This window comes from Tachysurus fulvidraco, chromosome 8, assembly GCF_022655615.1.
Source record: "Tachysurus fulvidraco isolate hzauxx_2018 chromosome 8, HZAU_PFXX_2.0, whole genome shotgun sequence".
In the NCBI taxonomy this organism is placed as follows: domain Eukaryota; kingdom Metazoa; phylum Chordata; class Actinopteri; order Siluriformes; family Bagridae; genus Tachysurus; species Tachysurus fulvidraco.
The window spans coordinates 9,495,487-9,523,197 of NC_062525.1; the positions used below are offsets into that span (position 1 = coordinate 9,495,487).

Sequence of the window (27,711 nt, forward strand, 5' to 3'; positions counted from 1 at the left end):
CCATTGGTGGTGCTTTTGTGCTTCCTGCCACAAAAAGCCAAAATTATCCACCCTCAGACATTTGATGTGGATGACAAAAATCTAATGTCTGAATATATATATATATATATATATATATATATATATATATATATATATATATATATATATATATATATATATATATATATATATATATAGCATTTCTAGTTCATTAAAGAATCTGACATCTATATTGGGTAAAAAGGCATTCATTGGATGTTTTACCGATTTAACTTATTGTTCCAGATCTTTTCCTTTTCTAAAAGGAACAGTGACAAATGGAAATCATTCATTTATTTTCTTCTCGGGTCACGGGGAGCCTGTGCCTATCTCAGGCGTCATCGGGCATCAAGGCAGGATACACCCTGCGCGCGCGCGCACACACACACACACACACACACACACACACACACACACACACACACACACACACACACACACACACACACACACAAACGTGCTAACCACTAAGCCACCGTACCCCCTGAAATGATCAAATAAAGTAAATTAAATTAATAAATACATTCCCAAATGTGTGCATTCACAGTCTCTCCTCTGGAAAAAAAAATGTGTCCAAATAATATCCGAAGAGAAATCGTCTCTTTACATTGCACACACACACACTGGACAATTTCGAAATGTCAATCAGTTTATAACACGTGTCTATGGACTGGGGGAGGAAACTGTGGTTCCCAAAGGAGAACATTCAAGCACACATGCAGAGAAGCCGGAAATCAAACCCTTAAGCCCTGAGGTGCAAAGCAATATCCTTGCTGCTAAGCCACAGTTCTCCCTCCCTTTGTTAAATGCAGCACAAAAGTTGTAGAGAACAACAGATGATGACTTCAGTGTAACTGTATACCAAAGTAAGTATACTGTATACCAGTGGGTGTAGGTGTTGTGTAAACTGAGTGTGTGTGACTAATTTACCAAAGCATTTGCCAGGCTCGCATTTGGCAGCTTAGTGATTTAAGGTGTTGGGCTACTGATCAGAAGGTCTTGGGTTCAAATCCTAACTCCACCAAGCTGTCAATGCTGGGCCCGGGAGCAAGGCACTTTACCCTCAATTGCTCCGATGTATAAAATGCAATTATATTTGCATAAAGAAATTATCTATATTTTACAACCGATTCAGACTAGTTGTCCTGAGCTGAATGTAAAGGCAATACCGACCCCAAGCGGCAGCATTATGCATAACACCAATGTAAACTAACGAACATCTGGTTTTTAAAACAAAGCACTCAGTTAATCGGGCGTTTAATAGTTTCTGTCTGATCAGAAAAAAAGAAAACTAGAGCCTAACCACCACAATACATGTATTATCTATAATTAATTATTCAATCGGTACAAGTAGAATAGAAAATTAATAAATAAATGTAGGTAAAACAGGTAAAACACGCTAATCCGAGATGCAGTTTATGAGCAACTGCTCTACTTTAAAGGTGTCATGAAGATTATACATGATGATTCCCGTCTCGAATGAACTCCGTGCAAAACTCTGCTCCAGGTGAGGCTCGAACTCACAACCTCGGCATTGCTCTGCTTCGTACTGTCTTATAAGTACCGCGCGCTAACCGATTGCGCCACTGGAGCTCGGGTACAGCAGCTCAGTAAGACAGCTTATAAACGCGGGAACAAAGCGTCCTTGCACCGTGTTAACGTTTTGGTTTAATCTGTGAAACCGTCTGTACATTTCGAAATAAAATTATTTATGGTATAATAATAATAACATATTGTCTTATTGTCTTAAGTACAGTGAATTGTTATCTGTTCATTTTGCGGCTTATTTATTTAAATACACCATTTTGTAGAAGGTTAAGCTGCTTTGACTGTTCCCTCTGTTTCTGCTTTCATTACCGTAAAGTGTCTAAAAGTTGCTCCTCAAACTTTTTACGTGCCTTTATATTAAACGTGGTTGAAAGAAGAGCTTCTGGGTTTCCTGCAGCAACGTTTTATTCGTTTTCTATCGAAAGTATTCATTAAATAAATACAGCAAATAAGTCAAATCTTTGTTCACATATTGACAAGTTATTGAAAAGTTATTACAAAGTTACATAGGAACACTAAAATTAACCAAAAATCATTTAATACACCTTCTCATATTTTAGGGCAAGAAGTGCATCTGTCACTGGTGCTACCAATGCATAAAGGTGCAGGGTGGCATGGAATGTTTTTTAACTATATTCTTAATTTTTCTGATTTGTTATATTGTTAAATACACTCAGAAATTGTCACAAGAAGCTCATCTGAAATTATTTATGTCTTGTAACTTTGTACATCTATAGTTCATCTATAGAAGTGCAAACTATATATATATATATATATATATATATATATATATATATATATATATATATATATATATATATATATATATATATATATATATAGTTTGCACTTCTTTTCTGCTTTTACTTTTATAACAATTCCTTCAGGATCTATCGTTTCTACTGTATAATAAGAGTATATTATGATCAACAGATGCCTGCATTGCTGACTTTTCACAATACCATTTGAACGCTAAATGTTAGGGATTCACATTCTCATCTAAACATAAAGGACTTCATGATTTCAGGCAGTGTACAATATGTATAGTAGATGGATTCAAGAATAATTAGTGCTTATATACAATCTTTTTTTTTATTATTCGACATGTTTCACTTAATACACGACATACAAGTAAACACAACACAATATATGACGCATTAAAAAAAGTATGTTGTTGATCGTTTTGACTGTCACATGCAGTATAAACAGCCTGATTTTGCATTATGGTAATCCCATTCTGCATTCATTCATTTTTATTAGTTAGATCTGAAACTTCGTATGGACAAATGAAGGTAAAATAACCCAATAATCATTGGTGGACAAATAGTTGTTTTTTTTCTTTCGATTTCTCAACACCTTTTTTCTTCCAATGTTTCTGAAAGGGCTTTCAAAATCTTGATGTACTTAGATCAAAATCGAACGATCATTTTTCTGTCATATGGATATACTCAGTGAGCCTCATAATTTTAGCAGAACATCAGATCATCCTTGCCAATCAGTGCTCCTGAATCTGTATAGTAGTCATGAAGAGTAACATGAACCTCCACTGATAAGTGCAATCAGAAACACATGACATTGTCTGAAATACAAAAGAAGATCATAATGAAACTGGTATCAAACTGGTGGCTTCTCCAACAGATGAGACTGGAGGAAAAAGCTGCACCTTATATCCAGAGGTCCCATGCTATTTACATAATTCTGCCTTCCAGTAACATCCAACAAGTCAAACCTTCGGTCCTGTTCAAATGTAGTTTAAAGCAGCTCACAAACGTTTAGCCATAATAATCACAAAAGGTAAGAGAATAAAAGGACTGCAGTGCAGTGCTAAAGGAAATTATAAAGAAAAAGCACACAAATACTTTACAGAAGAGTCTGTCTTCAGCATAAGAAAGAAAAGCTTTGTACATTATAATGTCATTTCATCTGACCACTGACTTACATGACCGTGATGACTCAATCCTTACATCCACAAAGTATTAGATAAACAAAGATGATCAGTTCAGAGTTTAGAGAAGCTTAACTGAAATATATGGAGCCCTAGATTTCCTTTAAGTGCTTGTTTATAGGGCATAGTGCATGATGTTGGTTAACTATGCTTCACTGAAAGCACTGTTTCTGTATTTCCAGAAAGAACTGTGGTGTGCGACCACTGTGTTGTATAATTAGGGGGTAAGAATCCAAGAGAAGAGGCGGGCAGGTGAAATGGCACAGATGAGGGTCAGTCGTGGATCACAATGGGACCTCGCATCCGTAGACTAGGGTGAGGGGGTGCAAGGATGGGTCCCTGCGCTGGCCCCTGGGGGACCCTGCGCAAATTAATCTGCTCGCATGGCTGCCTACAGGCTCTTCTTAACTGGGAACGAGTGAGCAGCCTCCGGGCTTTCCTGTGACCACAACAGAAGAGAACATGATGACTGTTCACTTCCTGCAACAGTAATGTGACCAAGGCTGTGGCTGAAGACTGAGGTATACAAAATGATGCTACGGCAAAAGCAATAGTAGTGCAGAGAATACATGGAATATATGGAGCTTCTGAGGTGATATGGTGTTTTTTTAATTGGGAATGACCATAAATTTATATATCGCAGCCACAATTTAATAGTTTGAAGGATCACACTATAAAAAATGGTGACCATGAGTTGTGTTACTTGAGCTCACTAACATCATACTTCATCTGGAGAAAATATTAAAAAGGAAATCCATCCACTTTGAGAATTCACTTAACATGGAATAATAGTATATCCAAGATATACGTGACCAAAAACTCTAATATGTCTTTAAAGATCATTCCAAGATGATTTGAGTTATCTCTATGATTAGACTCCTGTGGCCACAATGGTCTAATTCAATTGATTTCCCTGTCTCATTCTTTTTAAAACCTAATAGCTATTACGAGTTAAGTTGTGGACATGAAATAGATCTCCTTGTGATTGCAATTCATATTCCACATCTAATAAAAAATAACCACCATGTCACCTCTGCGTCTCCACAGAGAAAATATTATTACACATTTCCTTTTTCATACAGGAACCTAGAAGACATGCAGGAAGGATCTGGTTACATAACAGTATGACAATTCGCAATCTTAAAAACACCATCATTATCATAACTCCATTTTTCAATTGCAAACAACAGTTTGATGTAGCAGCAGTTGAAGGCTAATCTAGTGTTTTGGTTTTGGTGAAAAACCATATGATTTGTTACTAACTAATGGAGTAACTAAATTTTCCTGAACACTAGTGGCGGCTCAGTAGAAAAACACATAAATCTTTCTTAGTGGAACTGGCATGCTGTTATTGTATTACTGCAAGCTAATGTTGCCGTTGTGTTATCATGACGTGGGGCATTTGTGTTTGTCTAAACCACAGAAAACATCATTACCAACTGGATGCTAATTCTCTCCCTTGAGAGAAAGACCACTCTGTTCCAGAGCAAACAGGGACTGTAACATATGCACATGCACACACCACACACACATATACACTATCCTGCAGTTCCAGGATCATGATAACAGAAAGATAACAATACATAACAGAACATAAACTAAATAAAAAAATAAAAAAAAACACAGATTTTTTTTTTTTAATTTTCATTTTTAAACAGATTATATTATATACTCTGACATTGTCATAATTCAGTAATGGAATTAATGTGAATTTTCCCCTCAGGTAAACAAGACTGTGTACCAGTTAATTTGTGAGAGTAATGCTGCGCCGAATACACTGCCTTCCTAAGTGATTACGAGCATTAAGCTTTGTAATATGAGTCAGTGAGGACTGATTATATAAATATAATTTGATATAACGTTGAGGGTATAATTGCAATAATCAGGCTAATGGACGAACCCCTGGGTCTTGTGTTCATGCACTATTTATGAGGCTTACAGGCACTTTTGCCCCTGATTGTGTCTAATTATGAACCCATCATCTGGACTCCTATCATCAAATCCATGAGAAAAATGTTAATTGAGCTAAGTGGGTTAGTGAACACTTGAATTAATGCAAACGAATGCATGTGCATTCACAATTTAAACAGCCTTCATATGGAACAAAAAAAAAAATCTAGACGTAACAGTCACTATTGTCTTCTGAGACAGTTCACTTCAAAATGTAGAGTGGTTACTCTCAAAAACCCATCTCCTAAACATCTTCCATAAAACACATCTGACGCATTTATAGTATTTGTTTTACATGGCTATGCACTGTTGCTTCACTGTGCCTTCCTTACATACAAGAAACAAAACAAGAGTGATATCACAACCTTCATTTCCTGATCTCTGTATGATGATGTAAAGCATGAGTGCCAGGCCCAGCCTCTGAGCAACTTTCATTTGTCTCAGCTTCTCTGAAGCCAGTTACAGACTAATCTTTCAGAGCAAGGGCTCTAAATTTAGCATGGCATCCGCTCTAGCGAGCACAGACGCTCCGGTCATGGCTCATCCAGACAGGGCCCTAATGGAGAAGCATTTTCCTCCAGCTTCCTCCCTATTTCAACTAATAGTAGACCTAAACTGCTCTAGGGACCACGTTAGGAAAAAAGTACTAGATGACAATTTTTGGAGCCAAACAGCTCAAAGTAATTAATAAATAGGCAAATAAGCAACAGCTGACACTAAGTGGGAAAGGTAACCATTCCATCTTGCCGATGTTCAGACCATTCAATGCGTAATCATCTTAAAATGTCTAGAATAATTGTTTTGTATTCTGTAATCTAATGCAGCCCCAATCTGTGTGTGTATGTGTGTGTTTGTGCATGTGTTGGTGTGGATGCAGTAATGGGCCAAGGTCTTACCATGAGCAGATGTCTAACAGCTACAGCACTGAAATGAGACAAGCCGCCAGTCAATCACAAACACACTGTGACCCACGATGTATTTGGGCATTAAATAGTCTTCCTGCTTCTCTAGTGTACCCCCTCCCCCCAAAACACACTTTCCATCTGAGGATTCATTTAGCTGCCTAATTCATTTCAAAGTTTGTTCCTATATAAAAAGCATCACTTCAGACCTTATTAATAATCACCCAGAAGCTGAGAACACATCTAGGCAGATAGAGTACTCTAGATCAAATTATAGCAGACTGAGAAATGATCATTAGGATTCAGAAGAGATTTGTTGTTGTTGTAGAACATATATGGTTTGAAATGAGCAACTTAATTCTGGAGATGTTCATACATCGGTGTCTGTTGACTATGAATTAATAAGTGAATAGCAAGTAAAACTGAGCTACAGTACAGTTTAGAAATTTGAGATCTAAATTAGAATAGTGGGGAAAGGTGGATTAAAACCCAGGTCAAAAAAAGGTCCTGTACATTTTTTGCTTACAGTTACTAAATTGTATTTTTCTCTCAAGACTTGTGATTTTGCTTGTAATGGTTTGCTGGGCCAGGGGAGTGGGGGTATTTTTCTTGGTAAGTACTTATGCTCACTTGAAGTGTACCTGTGGAGTCCTGCCACTTCCTGTTGAGACATTACAGACAAATGAGCATTCTATTCTTCCCAAGCTATTACCATATTCTCAGTAATTAACTAAAGTCAACAACCATATATGTACTGTTACTGAGTTCCAGTTTGACCAACTCGAAGTTAAACCTTCTTGGTTCTTACTGGTACTGAGTGTGACCAATCCTGTAATTACACATGTGCAGCTCCTGCCATTTGGATTTGTCACTGGCTGTTAATTGATGGCTGCATCACTATGTGGGAAAATAAATGAGAGATTTCATGCCAAGTCAATCAATAATCCCCAAAGGTGCTAAAGACTAAACTGAGCATTCTGCCACTTTGATATAATTTGTTAGACTTTTTTTCTTAAAGGACGTCACGGTTTGAAGTAAGCCTCTCGATATACTAACTTGTATCGGTGGTCAAAAAGTAATATGTAGCTCTGTGGCTCATACCTCAGTATCCACATCAAAAGTAAATAAATTGAAAAGGCACACAAAGAGAAGACATGCTTCACATTTACTGGACATACCTGGTTTCTCGGGAAACAAGGAAAAAGCTGTCATCTGGGGCATCGATCCAGTTTGGCCGCCTTTTACGCATTATCATGTTGCTGGCTCGTAAACTGGGACTGCCACCGCTACGTCCATTGTGCTGCTGAGAGAAAGGGAAATGTTAGACGTGAAAAGTGAGCATAACTGTATAACATTAAGGTAATGACAAAATATGAAGACATACACCATTAACTATTTACATAACGGGATGTGGTAGCCTAGTGGTTAAGGTGTTGGATTACTGATTGGAAGGTTGTGAGTTTGAATCCCAAGTCCACCATTGACCCTTTTCCACCAAGGCAGTTTGAGTGCTTGTTCAGAGCCTAATTTAATTTAGTTCTTTCTTTTTCGACCCCCCAAGCACCGGCTCTGAACCAGGAAAAGTGGTTCTTAGGTAGCACCAAAACACTGCTGGTCTAGACTTAAGAACCGCTTGCGTCAGTGGCTGGGGTCTACTATAGGGGTTACTGTGACCAACAAGACAAAAAAGAACGTCGTTGCTGTATAAGATTGAATACAGTGACGTAAGGCTCTGCTCTGTGATGGCTCTCTAGCCCATGCAAAGGCAAACCGGTTCTTAGAAGGCTTGCCAGTGGAACCAACTTCGAACCAGCACCAGCTCTAAACCAGCAACCCGTCCTTTCTGGTGGAAAGGGGTAAAAGCTGCCCCTGCTGGGTCCCTGAACAAGGCCCATAACCCTCATTTGCTCAGTTGTGTGAATTCAAATAAAATTGTAAGACACTCTGGATAAGGGTGTCTGCTAAATACCAGAAATGTATACACAATGTGTTCCCATCTGCACTGCTAGTCAAAATACAGATCTGCTTTTATTTCTTTTTAACCTTTATTTGTGCCACAGACAAAGCAAAAATGTCATTCTGTCAAGCTCTCCATTTTTAAATTGCTTTATTCAAGTTAAATGAATTTGAAGAGTAAAGCAGTTAATAGAAACAAAATCTAATGATGCTGTTCTTTAGACTGTTTACATTTATTCCTACTTATGCTTGATTTACATAATCTAACACTAAAATAGCTTCAATTGTTTCATCAAAATTCTAAAAAAAATAATAAATAAAGAATACATTTCCAATTGCAAGGTGTGGCTAAAAAAATGGATTAGCTATGAATAAGTCGTGTCTATACCTGCAGGATTAGGAACAAATACAAAGGAAATACAGACAGAAATATAACTAAAACATAAAGTTAACCTGTTTTAATATATAAACCACAAAGTAATGATTGCTGGAGAAAGACATGGTCACTGGCTTTACAAATGATGTATGTGATTGAGGAGGTAAAGACCTTCCCTTTAATAGTTCCTGGTTTAAACTAAATCCTGTTAAGCAGAATCGTTTTCTCTTTGATGTCCACCAACACAGTACAGTTTACTTACCAGAATAGGACCCACAATGTGTCCCTGATTTTCTGTAATAAAAGCAAACATAAATTAATTTGTTTAAATTAAACATACACAGTTATATTAAACACATAACACTAAAATGTTTGTGCGTATGTATTTCGTGTCAGCACCTTGTCCTGCTGCATTTGCTCTTCTCTCTGGGTCCATCCTGCTGCTATGGTGGTAACTGCGTTTTCCCAGCATGCCGAGTGGACCGTGGCTTGGCAGGGATGAAAGAAGCCGGCGTGGTGGTTGGACCTGCAAGCCAGGTGTACGATGAGAGCGCTGGACATGGGGTGCTGGACGTGACTCTGAAACAACACGGTACAATCCAGGTCACTGTTGGTCCCATCTTCCCTGCAAGAAAATCAGGCCAGCAACAATGGAGCCCTGGTGTAACTCACCGAGATACTGCAGAACGCTGGTTAGTGTGCTTCTCTGGGATGGTTTGGGCTTGGTGGATCGCCCTGTCATGCCTTCTGCCACTCGAATCATGTCTAGACATCAACCAGCAGCATTGGACACACAGAGAACAGGGCGAAGTCAATATGTCACAGCAAGCAAGAGAGAGACTCGTCATGTCGCTGTGAATCACCACCCTCTTTGATAAGACACTTTGCACGAAGAACCAGGCAAAGGGAAATTCAAAGGAAAATCACTTGTGCTGCAGTCGATTCTTCAGCCAAAAGCCATATTTTTTGTTCTCCCTGGACTCTAGCACATTGAACTAACCATAATGCTCTCATTAAAATCCTGTCCAACCAACTTAATCTCATTACAAATTTCATTAAAACCTTCAGGAATGCTGGCACAAGATTTTTCTGAGAAAAGCCATTCTGTTGCCTTGGCAAACGAAGACCTGTCTTCAAGACGTTCTGAAATGTACTTGAACAAATCCCTTTCTAACAATGCATCTAATTGGATCACACGTCACTGAGCAGACTGCAGAGGTGAAGAACTGCATTGAGCAAAGAAAATGCAACCTCATCAGAGATCTTTTAGTATTAGAGAGAACCTATATTACAGCTTGTAAGGTGTATGCCGATGTGCTCTAACCAATTGAATATTGCTGTATGATCTTTGAAGCTGGTAATTTCAAGTGGGTATTGATATTAATTACTAATTAACTCAAGTGGGTATTGATATTAATATCTTGCATACATTCACGTTAGAGCTATAGGACCACTTAACCCTTAAACAAAAAGAACCCTGGCAAAACTGATATCTGAGCAGGACTGTTATACTGTTTTCACAGGCAGCATGCTGATTGATATGCAGAAGAATCCAAATAGCCAACATATTTGCTTGGCTAGAGGAAATCAAATGTGAAGGAAAATGGGTGTGTGTGTGTGTGTACATTCGCATTCACACGGCATAAAAAGAAACACAAAACACGCTTGATGAGGGCATGGACAGAGCAGAATGACAGGAGCTAATGGATCAGAGCTCATGCTGTCAGTGGAGGTGAACTTCATACGACTGCCGCTCCACTCAGAATATCAAGTGTGAGTGTGGCACAGTGATGGACAGTTACACAAGACACATGAAACTACAAGGACTCAGAAAGAATGGTTTCAGCCATGGTTTTATTTTTGTTCCTTTTTTTTTTTTTTTTTTTTTGATTGCCCACAGGACATTTACACCAGGAAAACAAAGATATGATAGAAAAGAAGGAAACAAATCAAAGAGCATGCCCCAAGGGTCACCATGCCTTATAGCACAGAGATGCCACAGGATCTTCTTATGGGTGCAAAACAAACACGCTTATAGGGTAGGTAGAGAAAGGAGTGGAATGAAAGCACAGAATGAAAGATGTGGAAGGTGCAACACAAAACTTGAAAGAGCAACATAAGTTGAAGCACAATGCAGAGGATAGATGAGGGATTACAGATTTAAATGATAGAATTTACATACTCTAAATGGTTAAAATGTGCCTGTCAGGAATTTTACAAAGCTGGTTATATAAAATAGTAATGGATTTAAATAATATCTAAAATATTATAATAACAGCAGCTCAGTATTATGCACAAACCAAATACAGCTTTATTTAAAGTTTAAATAAAGGCCAACATCTGAATAGCAGTGAAAATTAGCTTCCTTCACTATTTTACAATCCCCTCATCTTTTCAACATCAGCACAGGTAGAAATGTCTCTTTCAAGCTTCAGAAATTAACCAGAAGCCCAAATGTCACTGCCAGAAGCTTCAAATGTCCGAATCAATTTTGACCACCACCATAAAACCTTTTTTTTTTTGTGGGCAACTAAAGGACTACATAAAAGCAGCAAAAGATTACTTTTGTTCTTAAGGCATAGCCAGATATTCCAATCCATTTCTAAACACTTAAACTAACTTCCCTTAAGATTCCATATAATCACAGGTTCTGATCTAAAAGCAGTTTTGCATTTTAGCCATCTGCGATGATTGCATTTACTAAGCACACAGTTGTAGTCACACAATTTTCAGCCAAACTACTGAAGTCCTAACATGATTTATGATCCCATTACAAAGGCACATACGGCCTCAACAGCTGGTCAATGGCTTCTTCTTTAAGTTAGTTGTTTGCTGCATAAAAGCAATCTGAGCAGCCCAGCTTTTTATACGGTTTCTTATTTCTTGAGGATAAATGATTCTAGAATATTTTCTGTTCCCATACCACTAACTCATTTCTTGGTGCCATTACCTGAGCTATCCCATCACCCCATAGATGATGCAAAGAACAGCTATACAAATGAGCTGCTGTTCCAGTGAACGATTTATTCTTTAGAGTAAATGGCACCTGAAGAAAACAAACATACAATCTTATTAAACCAAACATCTACATCTACATTTATATATATTTTAAAAATCCTCCTGGACATTTTTAGGTGGATTTAGTTTTCATGACCAAATATTGCATTTATGCAAGTTTTAATGTACTTTTATCGTACATGTACTTATATCGGTCATAAATATTGAATGAGGAAAATAAAAAATAAAAAACAATGCTGGCTTTAGCTGATTGATAGGTTGTAGAAATGCTTAATAACTGTCACATTGTAACAGTAGACTTCTTATAACTTATCTTTGGACGTTTCAAATTTATGAAGTAATCCAAGATTACTCAGTTTGATAGTCAATGCTTTTAATGATCTTTTGTCTAGTGCATTCACACAGAGCTACAAAAAAGATATTCCAGCCCGAGTTCTCTCTTTCCAAATCTGTTTCTCCTACCCTGTATTCTTCAAGGTGCTTAAGCCCCCTAACCTGTAAAACGGCTACAAGGGCATATTACTCTATGTATCTATCCATTCACACTTTGATAAAACTCGGTTCAAAACCAGAGATTATACATTCTCAAGTTCACTTGTGGATGGATATTAATTACAAACCCCCAGTGACAGCCTGAATCTGTTACAGATGCAGGACAAGGCACAGGTTCTACATTCAGCATTATATTATACAGGCATTTCAATTTCTTATGCCTCATGAAGATCTTGAGGTACAGCAGAGATAAAATGTAGAAGCATGACCAACAAAAACTAGTGCTTCATATGACCCTAAGAATGAAATGAAGCAAGCGACAGTAAAACAAACTGTGGCAGGGGAGGACAGGTTCACAGTGAGCAATAAGTAGTAAACACCATAAGGGGTGTGCAAAATACAGATTCTTGTAGGCAAAATAGTCTTAAACGACTATCTGTAAATGCAACGTTAATAAATACAAGTCTCACATTATATGCACTTGCATGTACAACTACAAGCTAGAGTAAAGGCAATAATAAATGGGATCTACTTGATTAATTTCTCATGTGATCAAACCTTTTTCACATACATTCCAAATATAGTTTTACTGTATTTTAAGAAATGACAACAGCAGCAAAAAACTAAAGAAACAAATGTAACAAATGAAAAGATGATTGCAACCCAAAATGATGGAGGACAGGCTTTCTTTATTGGAAACGAGGTGGGGAAATACAAAAACAAAATATAATAATATAATAATAACAAAAACAGTAAAAGACAGAAATGAAGGGGAGGAATGACTGTAAGATGTTGAGAGATGGGTGTGGTGGAGGAGGGCAAAGAGGGTGCAGTGATGAGTATGTGTGTGCGTGTGTGTGTGTGTGTGTGTAAAGGGGCAAGATAGACAAAGACTGAAGTTAGGAATTTAAAGAGCTCTTACACTCCGCCTTTATGGCGCCACAGTTAATGGGCACAAAGGGGCGGCGCGCAGCCCGGCGCAGCCTGATGAGGTCACGGCACATGTGACGCGCCAGCTTGGTGAGGCGTGTGGCCTGTAGGAGAAACGCCTGTTTAGTCTTCATGGAGGATTTTGGACTTCCACTGTTTCTCATGGGAACCATGTGGGAGCTCTGACGCAGGCTATGACCACGTGAACGCATCTCCTATAGTCAAACATGAGAAAGACAAAAACAAACTCATGAAGCAAAGAGAACAACGAGAGCACTGATGCAGATTTAAGTATGATGGGGAGAAACAAACAAACGGAAAGATAAAACAAGCAGCACTTTGCTTATTTCACTGACAGGCTGTGCTTTTTATATCCCTTATAATGCCAAATCACAGAGGAGTGATAAGACTTCAGTCTGCTAAGTAAGCTACTTTTAGTCATATATTTGTTTAGATTATATTTTGTCTTGTTCTAACTTTTTTTCAATACATGCTATTTCTTAATTAAAAAAAAAAAAAAAAAAAAAACTTTCGAATCCAAAACAAAAGCTATGCAAAAGAAAATGCAAATAAATGTTTCCATGAAGAAATCCTGAAGATGTTTATCCAGTCAGGTTTTTTTTAGAACAAAGATTGCATTGTTTATCAAATCTGATGCGTACACTAAGACTTTGATATGTTTTTAAGAGGTATAAAAACACTTTTCAGTTCAGTCTCTAGCGGTCATCAGGCAACCTCTATCATCATTACTGACAAACACCATATTCCTTGAATAAAGCAAGCACTTACAATTGAAGCAGGGCTTGGAGGCGTTTTCTCCTCAGTTCCCTCAGCTCTGCTTGGCATCTTCAGACCTCCATACTTTTTCCAGTACATCCAGCAGGAGACACAGAGACGACACTGCATGTTCGGAGGACCCCACGAGTACCACTGAGGAGACTGCATGGCTAGGAAGGCAGAAGGGAAGAAGAAAGAAAAAAAAAGAAAAAAAAATTCACCACAGTCTCTCACTGACATTTGTGGTTTTATTTTTTTTAAAAAGAGATCCTTGAAGATTTACGTACGAGACGTTTATTTATTTATTTATTTTTCCAATTGCATACTAATTTCAATTTATATTCGATGATCAAATAAACAAACTTTTTTTAAAAAAATTCCAGGAAAACGAAAATCTCATCTACAAACAAGTGAACCTTGAAAGAATTAGAAACTGTGAAAAGATGCTTTTAAAAAAACTTTTTTTAAAAGTTCAAGAGCTATAACCTAGATGCAAAAGCATGAGCAAGATGCATTGGTTCTTCCACTGAGGACTTATCGCTAATGGTCACTATTGACTTGCTTTCAGATCCTTGAGGATTATTTGGACTGCACTCCACCAGTCAGGTCAATTTGATTACGAAACATGCAGAGCTTACTTAATTGATTGAAGAAAAAAAGTTTTTAGTTTTCAAGGGCATGGCATGTTTTAAGGTAACAGTGGGGACTCTACTGAATGTAATTAAAGAAACGCATAAGATATTCACCAAAACAGCTTTCACACGCACGGCCCCCACTGGCTGCATGGTACCCGCCCGGTCCTGCTGCGCCATTCATGGTGGTCAACTTGCCATTGCTCACAGAGATCTGATTAGGATTTGGCTTATTACTGCGGAATTAAAAAAATACATAAAATTATAATGAGTGAAAAAAATGTTTGGTTATTTAGTAGAATCAAGCAAGAGGAATCAGAAGGCAAGGATGATGTTTGACTCACTATGTAGGGATATAGACTTGCTTCAATTTGCTCTCCGCTTCAGCCGCCTTCAGTCGCTTCTGAATTGACAAATAAAAATATTTAGCACCACATGTATAGCATCAGCATTACATTATTATCATCATACTCTTTCAGGGCTGTTTTGTTTACCTGCTGCACATATCTGTCTGTAGTTTTCCACATGTAGTAATACTCAATAATGCTAGTCAGGGACTTCCATGGGAGCTGAAACAAAGCAGGAAGAAGATGCAAATCGAAAAGTAAGAAATAGCATGTGAACTTTGTAGTGATGTGCACACACCCCTTCAGGAATCTTTGTCTGTCGCTGGAGAACTGTGTGCCACTCTCAAGTTAGCCAAGCAAATCAACAGACAGCAACGACCTCAAAACACCTTTATATTTCTATGCTTATTCTGAAACATGGAAAGTCTGACGTTGCATGCAGATGCACATTTTTATTCATGAGCGCCTGCCTTTGGCAGATGCCTGGAGGATGCATGCAGAAAACACTGTGTCCTAATGTATATCCTTACCACTGGCACTTAATTCATAAGGCAACAAGAGAGAGAACACTGAAGTTTCTTTTGAGGTACGTTGGTACAACTGCATGCAGGATGTTGAACAGTGTGTGTGGCTTTTCTGTCATTTCTGTCTGCTTTTGTGTTTCTGGGGAAATGGCACCTGCATTTACCGATCAGATCGGTCACAGCCCACAAGAAAAACTCGCCTGTGCTCCTGCAATCAGTGTTAATGCAGTATCTTGAAAAATGTGAAGGCCTGGAAAATTCTACCCTTACATCAGTCAGCTTGTGGACCGTGTCTAAAACTCTAGATGGAAACAGCCTGATGTGGCAGAGTGCATGTTGAGAGGAGAGCCTTCATCATCCTGCAGGCTTGATTGGGAACAAAACTCCTGTAGCTTCAAAATAACATTCCTACCGTGTACCCACAAATATAGGCTTAGTGTGCCTAGAGACATACAGATATGAAAGTCAGATTTAGGTTGTTTTTTTTTTTGTTTTTTTTAGATTGTTCCACTATTGGAATAGAATACTATTTTCCTGCCAGAAAGATACCTTCAAATATGCCAAATATCATACCATGCTTCATAAGTATTTAAGAGAGGGGTGGAGGCCAAGTCTCTGGCATCCAAAGGCCAACTCTTGCATATCCCACCAAAGGTCAATAAAGCATTGAGACAATAGCATCTCAGTGGGATTATTCTTGTGAAAAGCACTCATGATTCTATTTCAACTATTGAACCGTGAGATTCTGAATAACCATTTACACTGAGTCATCATCTGGCGCACTGCTTCTCCAAGTGCAGGTCAAACAAAGGGCAGCACTTCCTTTAGATGCCAAGCCTCTAGTGGAAAGAAAGTAATTTCCCAGAGAGCAAAACCAATACTGTCCATCCTGGTCTTAGCCTGACAAACCACTCACACAAGATCCTGAGACTTGGGCACATGCACTAGGCTGGTTTCAGTGAGACCTCCATCTCTACAGATGCAACCATCATTGTGTCGCAGACCTACTTCATCTTCACTTTGCTACCCTACTTACTACCACAGTGATACTCAAAATGGGGTAAGGGACCCGCATGGGATCTGTGATGCATACCAGTAGGTCTGTGAAACTCTTGGTTAATTTTAAAACCTACACTGTCAAAGTTATTTGTCCAAGCACCGAAATCAACTAAGACTAGTGCTCGATATGTGGAAAATTCAGGAAGAGAAAGCTCTCTAAGTGTTCACAAAAAAAAAAAATTCATACTAATATGTAAGATAATTTAATTTTGAAGATAAAGAGATCCCTGGCTTCAAAAGGTTTGATGCAGAGCTTTCATTTGCTATTTAAGGAGTTGGACGTCTTTCATGTACATGTCTATTACTTTCTATGATCTTTATGATTAGGACTCACAAAGTCTTGCCGGATGTCGTTAAAATCCTTGCCATATTTCTCCAATGCTTCCTCAAACAGGTTGGCCTCCGAAGAGCTCCACTCTTCCATCTCGTCCCTGCAGAGCACAGGACCTCCCTGTGGCACCAGAACACTCAGTGCACTCGAAAGATCATAGCCATGCCGGTGCAGAGTGTCCATGGCATGGAACTGCACAGTCACCACAAAGAGTAATGAAAACGTCAAACAGAAAGGAAATTGATGAGGCTGAGAGAAAAGAGAGAATGTGAGCTGTAAAACTAAGTGCTGATGATGTTACCAGTGTAATGTCCCTCGATGCTGCTGCAGCACTCATGTGTAAACTTGGCTGTCTGACGGAGCTGCTACAGTCCAGAGCACGGGCAAAGGTACCCACAGCACTGCGCAAACAATAACAGAACTACGGTCATGTGTTAACCCCCAAATATTATACCTTAAACAATATAATTACAGTCATTATAATAATCAGGAGTATCTCTGTTTATAAACAGTGTTCTATTTCAGGGTACACAGCTTTATAATTAACTTTTTTTTTTATTTTAAAGGAAAGCTAAATATTTAGATAGACATATTTAATAAGATTGTACTGTCTGTTATAATTATTTTAAATGAACACATTTTAACTACAGTTATTTACCATAAAATACAACCAGCATTTGTTAGTGTTGATTCTTTAAGCAAAAGGATTTATTTTCTTATTGTGCCAGAACACATACCGAGCCACCACTAGGAACTGGTCTATCTGCTTATTGGTCAGCGGACATTCTGGGTCCCACATCTTCACCTCCAGTTTGGACTGGTCCCGATCATCCGCTTCTCCTGGTTGAAAGAGCACAGTTTTGTTTAAGTAATGTATCACATTATCAGTAATGATGGCTTGTACTTCTTTAAAACTGCCTAAAAGTGTATGGTAACTTTGAATGACCAAATATTTATTCATCTTCAATCCAAACACTTCCTGAAACGTTCATTATAACGAAAGGGTTCGTTTTTTTAGCTGAAATGATTTATTAATCAAACATCCCAGTCAGAGTGTTGATAGAGAATCAGCCGTAGCTTAACTCTAAAAGACTTAGCAAACAAAAGCCCTGAGGGTGATAAGTCAGGCAGAGATCCTCTATTCCGCCTGAGGAGAAGCTGAGTGAGAATGAATAAGACCACAGAGTATTGCTAACTTTTAATAACATTAAAAAAAATCTATCAGTGGATAAACACACAACACAGCATGCACCTAACTGGTCCAATAAACCTGATTTCCAGACACAATGACATTTTAAATTAATATGAAACAGAAAAATTAATAAATAAAGCCACCATAATATAATAGTCTGTAATATAATTTAGGAAAAGATGTGCATTATGTAATAATCAGTGTGTTGGATGAGGTTTTTTTTGTCTTAATGACAAAACAGCATAATGTAGGCCGGTCTTTAATCATTTACATCAAGGACTCACCAATATCCTCTAATAAATTTAAAGTAAGATCACGGTCAATATAAAATAAAAGAAATATTAGGACTCATTTGCTGAGCTTTAGTCAAATATCAAACCAAATTAATATAAAAATCCTATTTTAATAAAGGCCATTGCGATACAGTTTTAATTTAGGGATAAGATGTACACAGTTTGCCTTCAAAATAGATTTCCTCCAAGATTCTGTTCATATGTATGCAACTATGCCAAGAGAGCAAGAAGGAAAATGTTAAGACCTTGCAACTGGGAATATAACTAGGGAAATGGGACAAGAAGCAAAGTTAAGTCAAAGAGACCCACAGAACAGTAATTTCACACTTGACAGATTGTAGCTGCTGATATAGCAATCTTCCTTTTGTGATGCACCAGTAGTCACTAATCAAATTGATCCTGATACTCTGCAAATACTAAACATTATGCTCAACCTCTCTCAGTGTTTTCTCTCTTGGGTAACTCACTCAATCTTATAAACACAGGCTGACAGTTAGAACTGAAGAGCTTTCATTCATTTATTTAGTGACACAGATACTGAAGTGTTGACTCAGTGATTTGGTCTACAGGGCACCCGCAAGCTGCAGTGATTGGGCCCTTCATTAAAGCTTTTAACACTCTCTGCTCCAAGATTTTTTGTCATCAAAAACTATACAATAATAAAATCGTGGGACAGTGTTCTGATTACCTTCCTGGAGCATTTCAGGGACATCAGCCTGGAAACGGGGGCCCACACGGATTTCCCCTTTGTCTGCCAGCAGTGTCTTCTGTGTTGGATCATACACCAAAGAGTAAAAAAAGGCATCCTGTAAAATAGAAACAAAAAGAGACAGGCATGAGATACAAGGAGCAGAACACACCCTCTGAAAAGCAGTTGTTCAGAAACCAGACAGTGTTGTTAGTAGCATACTATGGGGCATGTTTGTATTTGAAGGTAACATCAGCCACAGTCAACATTCTAGTTCAAGAACCAAAAGCAATGGCTTGGTTTTACTATATTACTATTAGTTATGTATATGATAATTAACAAAGGTTCCACAAAGAGTGCCATGACAAAATAATTAAACAATTTCACAATAGGTGCATCACACAAAAATCATATAATATTCACTTTATATTTAAAAAGAATATAATTTACTGAGTAGTGCCTGTATCTTTTTAAAATCAATTTTATTGCCTTTGTTTACCAAAAACTACTCTTGATAATCAAGTTGGCCTTCTATTATAAGTCCTAAACTGGTCTAGTTTGGTTAAAAACACAATTTGGGTTAGTTTCATTAACATTATTTGTTCCAGGGGGAAGCAAAGTTGTCCCAGTGAGGCATCAAGTGAATCAGAAACAGACAAGGTGTTCAGCATATTTTACTTCTTGGCCATCGATCGAAAGGTGCTCTAAAATGCAGTCGACCGTGACTGAGGTCACTGCCAAATACAAACACAACCCATACTATGCTCCCACCCCAACAATGATTGGCAGGTTTTACAAATTCAATTCCAAATACAATCTGCAAATAGTTAAGAAAGAAGTACAGAAATTACAGTAAATATTTATCCAGAATTAACCTAAATCTATAAAATTAACCCTTAACCATTCAAGATTCTTATTCGGTACACACACACAGAGAATATATAAATTGCAGATATTCGCTTGAACTGATGCTTGATTATTTGTTAATAATTTGAGCCAAGCTTCACAAAGTCAATTAGAAATCTATTAGTAAAAGCCAGCACTTGGGTACCTCTTTGTCCAAATAGGAGAGTACTGATTCAGTCTCATTCAGGAGGGCGACACTGCACTTCCCCCTAGAAAAACAAGCAGACACAAAGCAGCATTCAGAATCATACACACACATTCACACGCGAGCATGCGTGTGCGCACACACACACACACACCCTGGCACAGCAGGGGGCGGAGGAAGTGGCATGAGGTGCAAGATTACGAAAAAAAAATGCGTGATTGAAAAAGTGAGAAAAAGAGGAGGAATGTGAGCTGAGATGGGAAAAGGTGACATGGGGAAAAATTAGCTCTGGTAGGAGGATGGAGGCTGAACATGAAGTAAAGGAGCATGCTTTTTCAAACAGCACAGGAGCAATTACCTAGATTTTCAGTCTTCTTCTAGTAACTGGGAGAAAGTATAATAGAGAAAAGTGCCACGCCTGGTTCTAAGTGAGAAACTGCTTTAAATTAGTAAAACTGAAAGGAAAAGTAACAGCAGCCATTATCTGATCTGTGCTTGAACTTGCCTATGTGACATACGAGTTAATACTGAAGCTGTCCTCCCTCTCTGACTCTTTTCATTCATATAAAAGCAAGCTGAAGAAAACAAAAGACATTATGGGTGCGGTTGAAAATTAGTCATTAGTTAATGACAAGACATTTGCCTTCTCTCCTTTACTAAACTAAACAATTACAAATACAGGAAAGACAAGAACTTGCAAAACAGTTTGGTAATCATATCTCAAATATCTGAAAACTTCTTATACATTGTCAAGCTAGAATTATGGTCAATATTATCATATCAATATTTTAATGTAATTTATTTGACATCAGTGAAATATACAGCTAACAATTCATAGCTTGCTGTAATAAAACTATATTAACTTTGAATTCAGATTTTTCCCAATATTAAGTTGACACCAAACAGACCTGATACCAAAATCACTAACGGCAGTACCAGCAGTACAATCCTAACAACAATCCCTGGAATCCAAGAGTACTTCTAATGTGTGTGAGACTGAACAAATATAGCCATGTACAACAACTTTGCATTAACGATCTCTGGTGAACAATGCCGCATTGATTTTCCATTGAAGTTCAATAAATCTATAGTGTCTAGAACATAGGAGCCTTTCCTTTACATGTCTGAGAAATAGCAATCTTGGTGCACACAGCAGGTGTTGGTGAAACCTACCAATCTCACACTTCATTAAAATTTAGGCAGAGCTTCATGCTGCTAATGAATTTATCACAAGAGTCTCTGAACGATCAGGCGTTAAGACTTTTTCTAGTGTGACCCTTCAAGGGGTTCATAATAATATTTCCACAAATATACAAAAAAATCTTTTGTGCCATGTGATCAATAAAATCACATCCAATATTTTCTGTCTTGCATAGCCTGGAGATGGAGAAGTGTATCCAACACTATCTGAATCAGGAGCCCGTAAAAAATCTGATACATAATCACTCAGGACAGAAACTGATTTTCCAAAAATGTAACTTTTCAGGTTATTATTTAGTTTCTCAGGTTGGTGTGATGTTATATCCTGTATTAAAAATCTCATGCAACGTTATGATTTAACAGTTCCTATCAGGCTCCTTTTCCAGTGCTGCATGTTTGCATCATACGTAGTGATAGAATCACAAATGCAAAATTTTTTTTTTAATGTGACTACAGTCATATGGTTCCTGTAGGATGCACATTACTAATCTTTTGAGCTTAAAGTAAAGAGAAAAATGAGATGTAGGTGATGTAAACCACAACATTGCATAAGGACTTTTACAGCATCCATTGGTCTGATTGCTAGAAACATGGATTTATTTAAACTAAATGAAGTGTTTCAATACATTAATTATTATTATTGATACAGATAAATAAAAATGCCCCAAAAACACTTTCATTGCAAATTAACTTGTCGCAGTAACCTCTCTGTGTATACTCTATGCTGATTATGCTTGCAGTTTCTTAAAGTATGCACGTCTGTGTGTTTACCTGATGTGTGTGGCGGGGAGGGATTCATACTGGCGAGACAGAAAAAGCTCTCTGTGTCGGAGCTGGTGTTTCTGCTTCTCACTAAGCTCTGGCTCTGTAGGTGCCTCCTTCTCTTCCTCCAAGTCTTCTGCTCACACAGACAGACACACACAAATAAGAACAAGCCAAGTGCTGCTGTTAGAAAAAAAATGGCATTAACAAATGTATGCATGTACTCACACCCCAACTACTGCACTGGTGTCTAAGTCTTGCCAAAGCTTAATTTAAAAACAAAAGCCTGAATAAGCAAAATGAACTTTTAAGACATTGAGTTATGAGGTATGAAGACCAAAAGTTTCTACCATATTAACAGAAAAGTCAAACAGATGCTCATTCATCAGATCAGACTATCTATTTGGAAAGTGAAATGATCTGAAAAATTATTTAGAGTACTAAGAAATTGTTCAACGTACTGTTCATTACTGTTATTACACAAACCATCGGATGGTGAAATAGAAGACCAAACATTAGTGATGATAGTATGGCTTTAGGACATGAATCAAACTGACTGGTGGAAAAAAGTACCTCAAAAAAGTATTAGCTAAAGCTTTTCAGCCTTGCTCATTTTACTATGGATTCAGATGCATCATTGTCAGACCCATTTATCAATGCTGGAAGTGAGGTCTCCAATATGGCTGTACAACATGGACAAAAGTAATATTCTGAAATTGTACTACTACACTAAGGAATTTGATGGAACATCAGATGAATTATCAAAAGCACCAACAGAAACTATATCATGATCCTCTAAGATCAAACAAAGTAATCAGAAAACTTGCTCATATACCTATGGCAATAACCAATACTGGTATTGCAAAGCCCTTAATTAACAAATAAATACATCATGCAGCCTTATTCTCCAGCAAAACATCTTAATTACGCATTTATAAGTGGCCAAACCATCACACTGACTTGTCAATATTAATTAGTTAAGAATCCCTAAGCCATACAATTATGGCCGTGTGGAATTAGCAACTCTCCAAAGATCACAGGGCCCCTGCTGACACACAGGGATATGACATGCGTCCTAGTTTGCCATGAAAACAACCAGCACTTGCACACGCATGCACGCTCACTCATACACACACACACACACACACATACACACACACAAAGAGAGGATGTGCTTGGATGCACTTTTGTTTTTAGTAAAACATGGCCTCATTAAAACACATTTTTGAACACCAACACAAAACACCACTCAGTCTTTCACAACCTCACTCACTCGCATGCTTGTCTGCCAGCTGGATGAGGCTCTGTGAGATGTCTCTTCTCCTGTAGAAACACACCACCTTCGCCTCCACATTGCCGCTCGCCGTCTGAAAGCAGTGAAACGCATGATCAATTCTGTCTTATGGTTTCACACTTCAACCAAACTTTCCTGTGCCTAAAACTTGCTTAATGGGGGGGGGGGGGAGAGAGAGAACCTGAACAGTACAGGGCTGATAATAGCACAAGTTAGCAAGACGGTCTCTGCCATACTGTAGGCTTATTCAGCAAGTTCTCACTGCACAAACCATTGGGGGAGTCTCTAGAGTCAACAAAGGCACAAGTAAAACTGATGCACTTTTAATAATTAAGATAACACTATTTTTAAACCATAGCATTTCTGGTCTTTTTTTTTGCAGTCTGACAGCAGTTTGCAGAAAAGCAGGTCATTACAAAAAGACTGGACTTGTGAATATCGGAGTCTTAACACTTTGATTTCCCGTGAGACAACATTCAACGAGATCAAAAACGAATTCAGTTCTTGTTTTGTTTCATCGTTGCATGTCTTCACATATAAGAACGTCCCCCTGGTGCCATTTCTATGCACTGGTTAATCAGTTCTATCTGCCAAACAAGAAGGGTGACGTTATTAATATGCGTTCAAACAAAATACCAGCCTGAAAAGTCAATCTATTAAATCTGATAAATAAAAACAATAAGTCACATGAAAATGTAGTGGATTATCTGGAGTCACTGTAAATTATTTTTATTATTAGCTTATTATTCTAGTCAGTATTTTATCAACATACTCGTCAGCTGGCATTTGGAGCCGGATGCTTTAAAATTCTGACTGAAAAAGAGTCTATTCTATTGCATTTTTAATTTGGATGTAATTTTTTTTACATCATCTGTGAGCTGGGAATTACAATGTGATTTTTATTTTTTTAATACACTGGAGAAAATCTAATTGAGAAGAATAATTATATTGCAGACAAGCAGCTACAGATGGCTCAGGTGTGCACCACTTTAACCTTTTTTGTTGCTGTGGGAACATCACGTTTAACATCTGTCACCAAATATAATATTACACCGGCATTAGAAACAAACATCAGCCAAGAATGGAAGAAATATATATATTTCTTATCAGGATCTAATATGAAACCTGGCCAACACAATCAGTTTGATTCAATTTTTAAACTGCACTCTTGCACACAGCTAAACACATAAACTCACCACAGCAAACAATCAGTTGAGATACTATTGAGGGACCCAGAATTGGATCAGCATGTCTTTGATTCCCACTTTAAACATGGCACGAGTATTATGAATAATGAAAGAATAAAGAGTAGGAATATATGAGTCATGAAGGCTATTTGATTTTTGCTGTTTACCAAGTTAAAAAAAGCAGCACTTTAATTATCTCTCTTTTAAAAGTCTGTCCTAATCTATTCTACCGCATCCATTGCAAAATGCTTCTGTGCTCACGGTGCATATTAACAAAGGACTGAAACTGTTGTGAGAGTCAATGCAGGATTCCAGTGTGACTGTCATTCAAGCACCCGAGTCATTCTGTAAACTCCTTCAAATCCTTCATGTTGTTCAATATCCCCTATAATCGAGATATGCCAGCAATTCTAGCATTGTCAAGATTTTAGCTTTTCCACTACTCTCCCAAACAACCCACAGTGCACGCCTCACACCCTGAACTGTACCTTGTTCAGCTCCTCTATTCGCCGGATTAGATAAGGGTTGCTTGAAGAATTCTCAAAAAAGACATAATCTGCAAAAAGAAACATGAAATTTCATGTGGTTTGCCTTGTCATTCAATACAAAGAATGATTAAATGAGCCATAACCTAGAGGAGAAAGGCTGCAAAAAAAGTTATGCAGACTAATATTCACTGAATACTGATTTGTTTAAACAGAACTACTAAATTGTGCATATAAAACTGAAGTTATTCATTTAGTTTTTTGGGGGTTTTTTGACCAAAGGTCAAAGGTTTGTGGACACCTGACCAATTACACCCATGCAATCACGTTGAAAAATCCATTTCGGATTTAGTCCTCCTTTGCCTTTAGAAAAATGTCCACTCTTCTGGAAAGGCTTTCCCTAGATTTTGGAGCGTGGCTGTGGAATTTGTGCTCATTCAGCCACAAGTGCATTGCTGATGTCAGGTGAGATCAGTCAGCGTTCCAGCTCATCCCAAAGGTGATCAGTGGGTTTAAAACCAGGGCTTTGTGTAGGACACTTCAGTTCTTCCACTCAAACCTTGAAAAACCATAGATTCATTACCCTCACTTTATACACAGGTGGCTTGGCCCCTTTGTCATGGTGGTTTGGTCCCTTTAGATCCGGTGAAGGTAAACTGTAATTCTACAGCGTAAACAAACAGACATCCTGTATAACTGTGAATAAGAGTTTGGTGAGGACCCACATACGGGTGTGATTAATTCGGCGTCCACAAACCTTCGACAATACAGCGTAACCAATAGGGTGAACGCTTGAAGGCACTTCTGACTAGAAATATGACAATGACATTTCCCGCATTTTAGGGCAAATCATGTAAACAAACCAGCAATCATCTGTTGTACACTTACAGTTATGAGTCCTGATGGTCATGAGCTTTAAAATAAGTTGGGTCGTTTGTTCTCACACACGTTGTGCTAGACATCACCACATGCATTCTATCATAAAATCTCTGGATTGGACGAGGATATTTACTGATGATACGATGTAGATCCCCACATCCCTAAAGCACAGGTTGATTTTAAAGATGTTAATCCAGACTGTTAAGCCATAACCAAAAGATCTATCACTTGACTCGACTGAATATGGGACTTACAAAGTCAAGGTGTAAATAGTAAATTAAATCCTGTTCATAAAGGCATTACTGTACTTTTTTTTTTTACAAGGTGTCTGTATACTATAAGGTTTTGTGACTCGTGTTATATGTTATTAAACAGCCTAGATATGCGTTTCTCATTCCGATACACTGGGACAATCTGAATGAACCGTATTTGGCTCATTTTTGGTCATTTACACTGAATTTCAATCTGATTCGATCGCAAACATGTATGCAATTAAATTTCATCTACTTGAAGTGCAGCTATATGGAGACATATGTTTTTGGGCGTTAAATGTTTGACACGATTTAACGCCGCCATGAAACAATGTCGGATTCACCGGCACATCACAGCTAATCACTACACTGGTTAATTAAAATAAACAATGAGAGGAGAAATAAATAGCAATACGCGGTTTAAGTCAATAGATGAGTTTGTGTTGAAGGAATGTAAAGTTAATAACGTTAGACTCGCGGCTGTTTGGGTGAATTTTGTTCAAAGGGAATAAAACAGATTCTGTGGTTATGGTTAGCAATAAACGGAGCTGTGAAATGCTAGTTAGCTTAGCACGCCGTGAGGACTCATAACTAATGAAAATGTCCAAAATGGTGAACGTTACGAAAAGAATATATCTGCTTATAAAAATCACCTACACTTGCCATCTCTCAAAGAAAACCCCTCACATGCTGAAGAGTGAGTTTGTGACAAACGCGTTTAATTTGTCCCGTTTCTGCACCTTTAATAGCGTTAGCTAGCTAGATTAGCTGATGATGTGTTTATAATAGCTAGCCACGACTAAAACTAGCATTCTTCTGCTAGTGCGGCTAAAAAAGGCCTCACAGGCATCCTAAATAATTTGGGACACATTCAATTACAGGTCGATTTTAAGGTCGCCTTGTGCGTGTATAGCGGTTTAAAAGTTATTCGCATACCTGTTAAAGTAGATAATAAAACCCAAAAGTGTTTCGGCTGTCATGAATTCAGAAAGACGGATTGTAATAGCCTACCTCCGACCCGGTACATGTTGGCCGCCATTTCTGCCCTCCCGGAGTGGTAAAAAACAAACAAACCATAAACTAAAAACAGATAATAAATAAGTAAATAAAAATATGCAATAAGGAGAAGTTATTAAAACGTTGCAGACTGATGTATAAACGGGACAACTTGCGAAAAGAGCTTAAAATTTCTCTCCCTCGATTGGGTTTCTTTTTTGTTAATGGAGAGCCCCTTTCTCAGCGCACACACACACACACACACACACACACACACACACACACACACACACACACACACACACACACACACACACACACACACACACACACACACACACACACACACACACACACACACACACACACACAAGATTTGCCTGAGGAATATATAAAGTGTAAAGGTAAAGGAAATACAGTTTTAGGCTGAACAGTACAGCCTATGTGTTAAATTATCAGGGGTTGTTTAATAAGGGCTAGCTTAGAAATATGGTCACACTTAGAAGTGTTTGTAATATGGAATCGCATTAAGGAAGGAAGGAAGGAAGGAAAGAGGGCTGGAAGGTAGGAAGGAAGAAAGGAAAGATGGGAGTAAGGAAGGAAGTAAAGAAGGTAGGAAGGAAGG

General features: G+C 38.0%; 1 protein-coding gene and 1 non-coding gene across 11 annotated transcripts; both read right to left on the reverse strand.

Annotated features, from left to right (window-relative positions):
* Positions 1-1,520: 1,520 nt before the first annotated feature.
* On the reverse strand, positions 1,521-1,614 carry trnai-uau. The gene is made up of 2 exons: positions 1,577-1,614; positions 1,521-1,556 (listed from the first exon to the last, which is right to left on the reverse strand). It is a non-coding gene; the product is annotated as a tRNA-Ile (tRNA).
* A 1,028-nt stretch (positions 1,615-2,642) lies between these two features.
* mta3 (metastasis associated 1 family, member 3) lies at positions 2,643-27,383 on the reverse strand. 10 transcript variants are annotated; one of them, XM_027163102.2, is made up of 20 exons: positions 27,102-27,381; positions 25,849-26,000; positions 24,964-25,031; positions 23,268-23,361; positions 22,004-22,130; positions 20,033-20,096; positions 18,982-19,099; positions 17,546-17,648; positions 17,110-17,209; positions 16,812-17,000; positions 15,042-15,116; positions 14,892-14,950; positions 14,662-14,783; positions 13,928-14,085; positions 13,131-13,353; positions 9,371-9,463; positions 9,098-9,277; positions 8,961-8,992; positions 7,545-7,669; positions 2,643-3,953 (listed from the first exon to the last, which is right to left on the reverse strand). In XM_027163102.2, exons 2-20 carry the CDS (start codon positions 25,868-25,870, stop codon positions 3,788-3,790), a joined length of 2,118 nt encoding a protein of 705 aa, XP_027018903.1. In that variant the 5' UTR covers positions 25,871-26,000; positions 27,102-27,381; the 3' UTR covers positions 2,643-3,787. The 10 variants fall into 10 exon arrangements, with proteins under 10 accessions (XP_027018903.1, XP_027018908.1, XP_027018902.1 ...); XM_027163107.2 differs by lacking the exon at positions 25,849-26,000 and adding an exon at positions 6,361-6,388 and having other exon boundaries at positions 27,102-27,378; XM_047817235.1 differs by lacking the exon at positions 25,849-26,000 and adding an exon at positions 6,361-6,388 and having other exon boundaries at positions 3,811-5,011; positions 27,102-27,379.
* Between the last annotated feature and the right edge of the window lie 328 nt (positions 27,384-27,711).

What these genes read in the sequence shown, in the direction of transcription:
- mta3 (XM_027163100.2), bottom strand. Translation starts at nt 27,129, where the DNA reads ATGGCGGCCAACATGTACCGGGTCGGAG. An exon ending in CAAGTCTATATCCCTACATA is followed by an intron (nt 14,784 to 14,891) that starts GTGAGTCAAACA and finishes TTAATTCCGCAG; the next exon opens with TAATAAGCCAAATCCTAATC. An exon ending in CTTGTTTCCCGAGAAACCAG is followed by an intron (nt 3,954 to 7,544) that starts GTATGTCCAGTA and finishes TTGTGGTCACAG; the next exon opens with GAAAGCCCGGAGGCTGCTCA.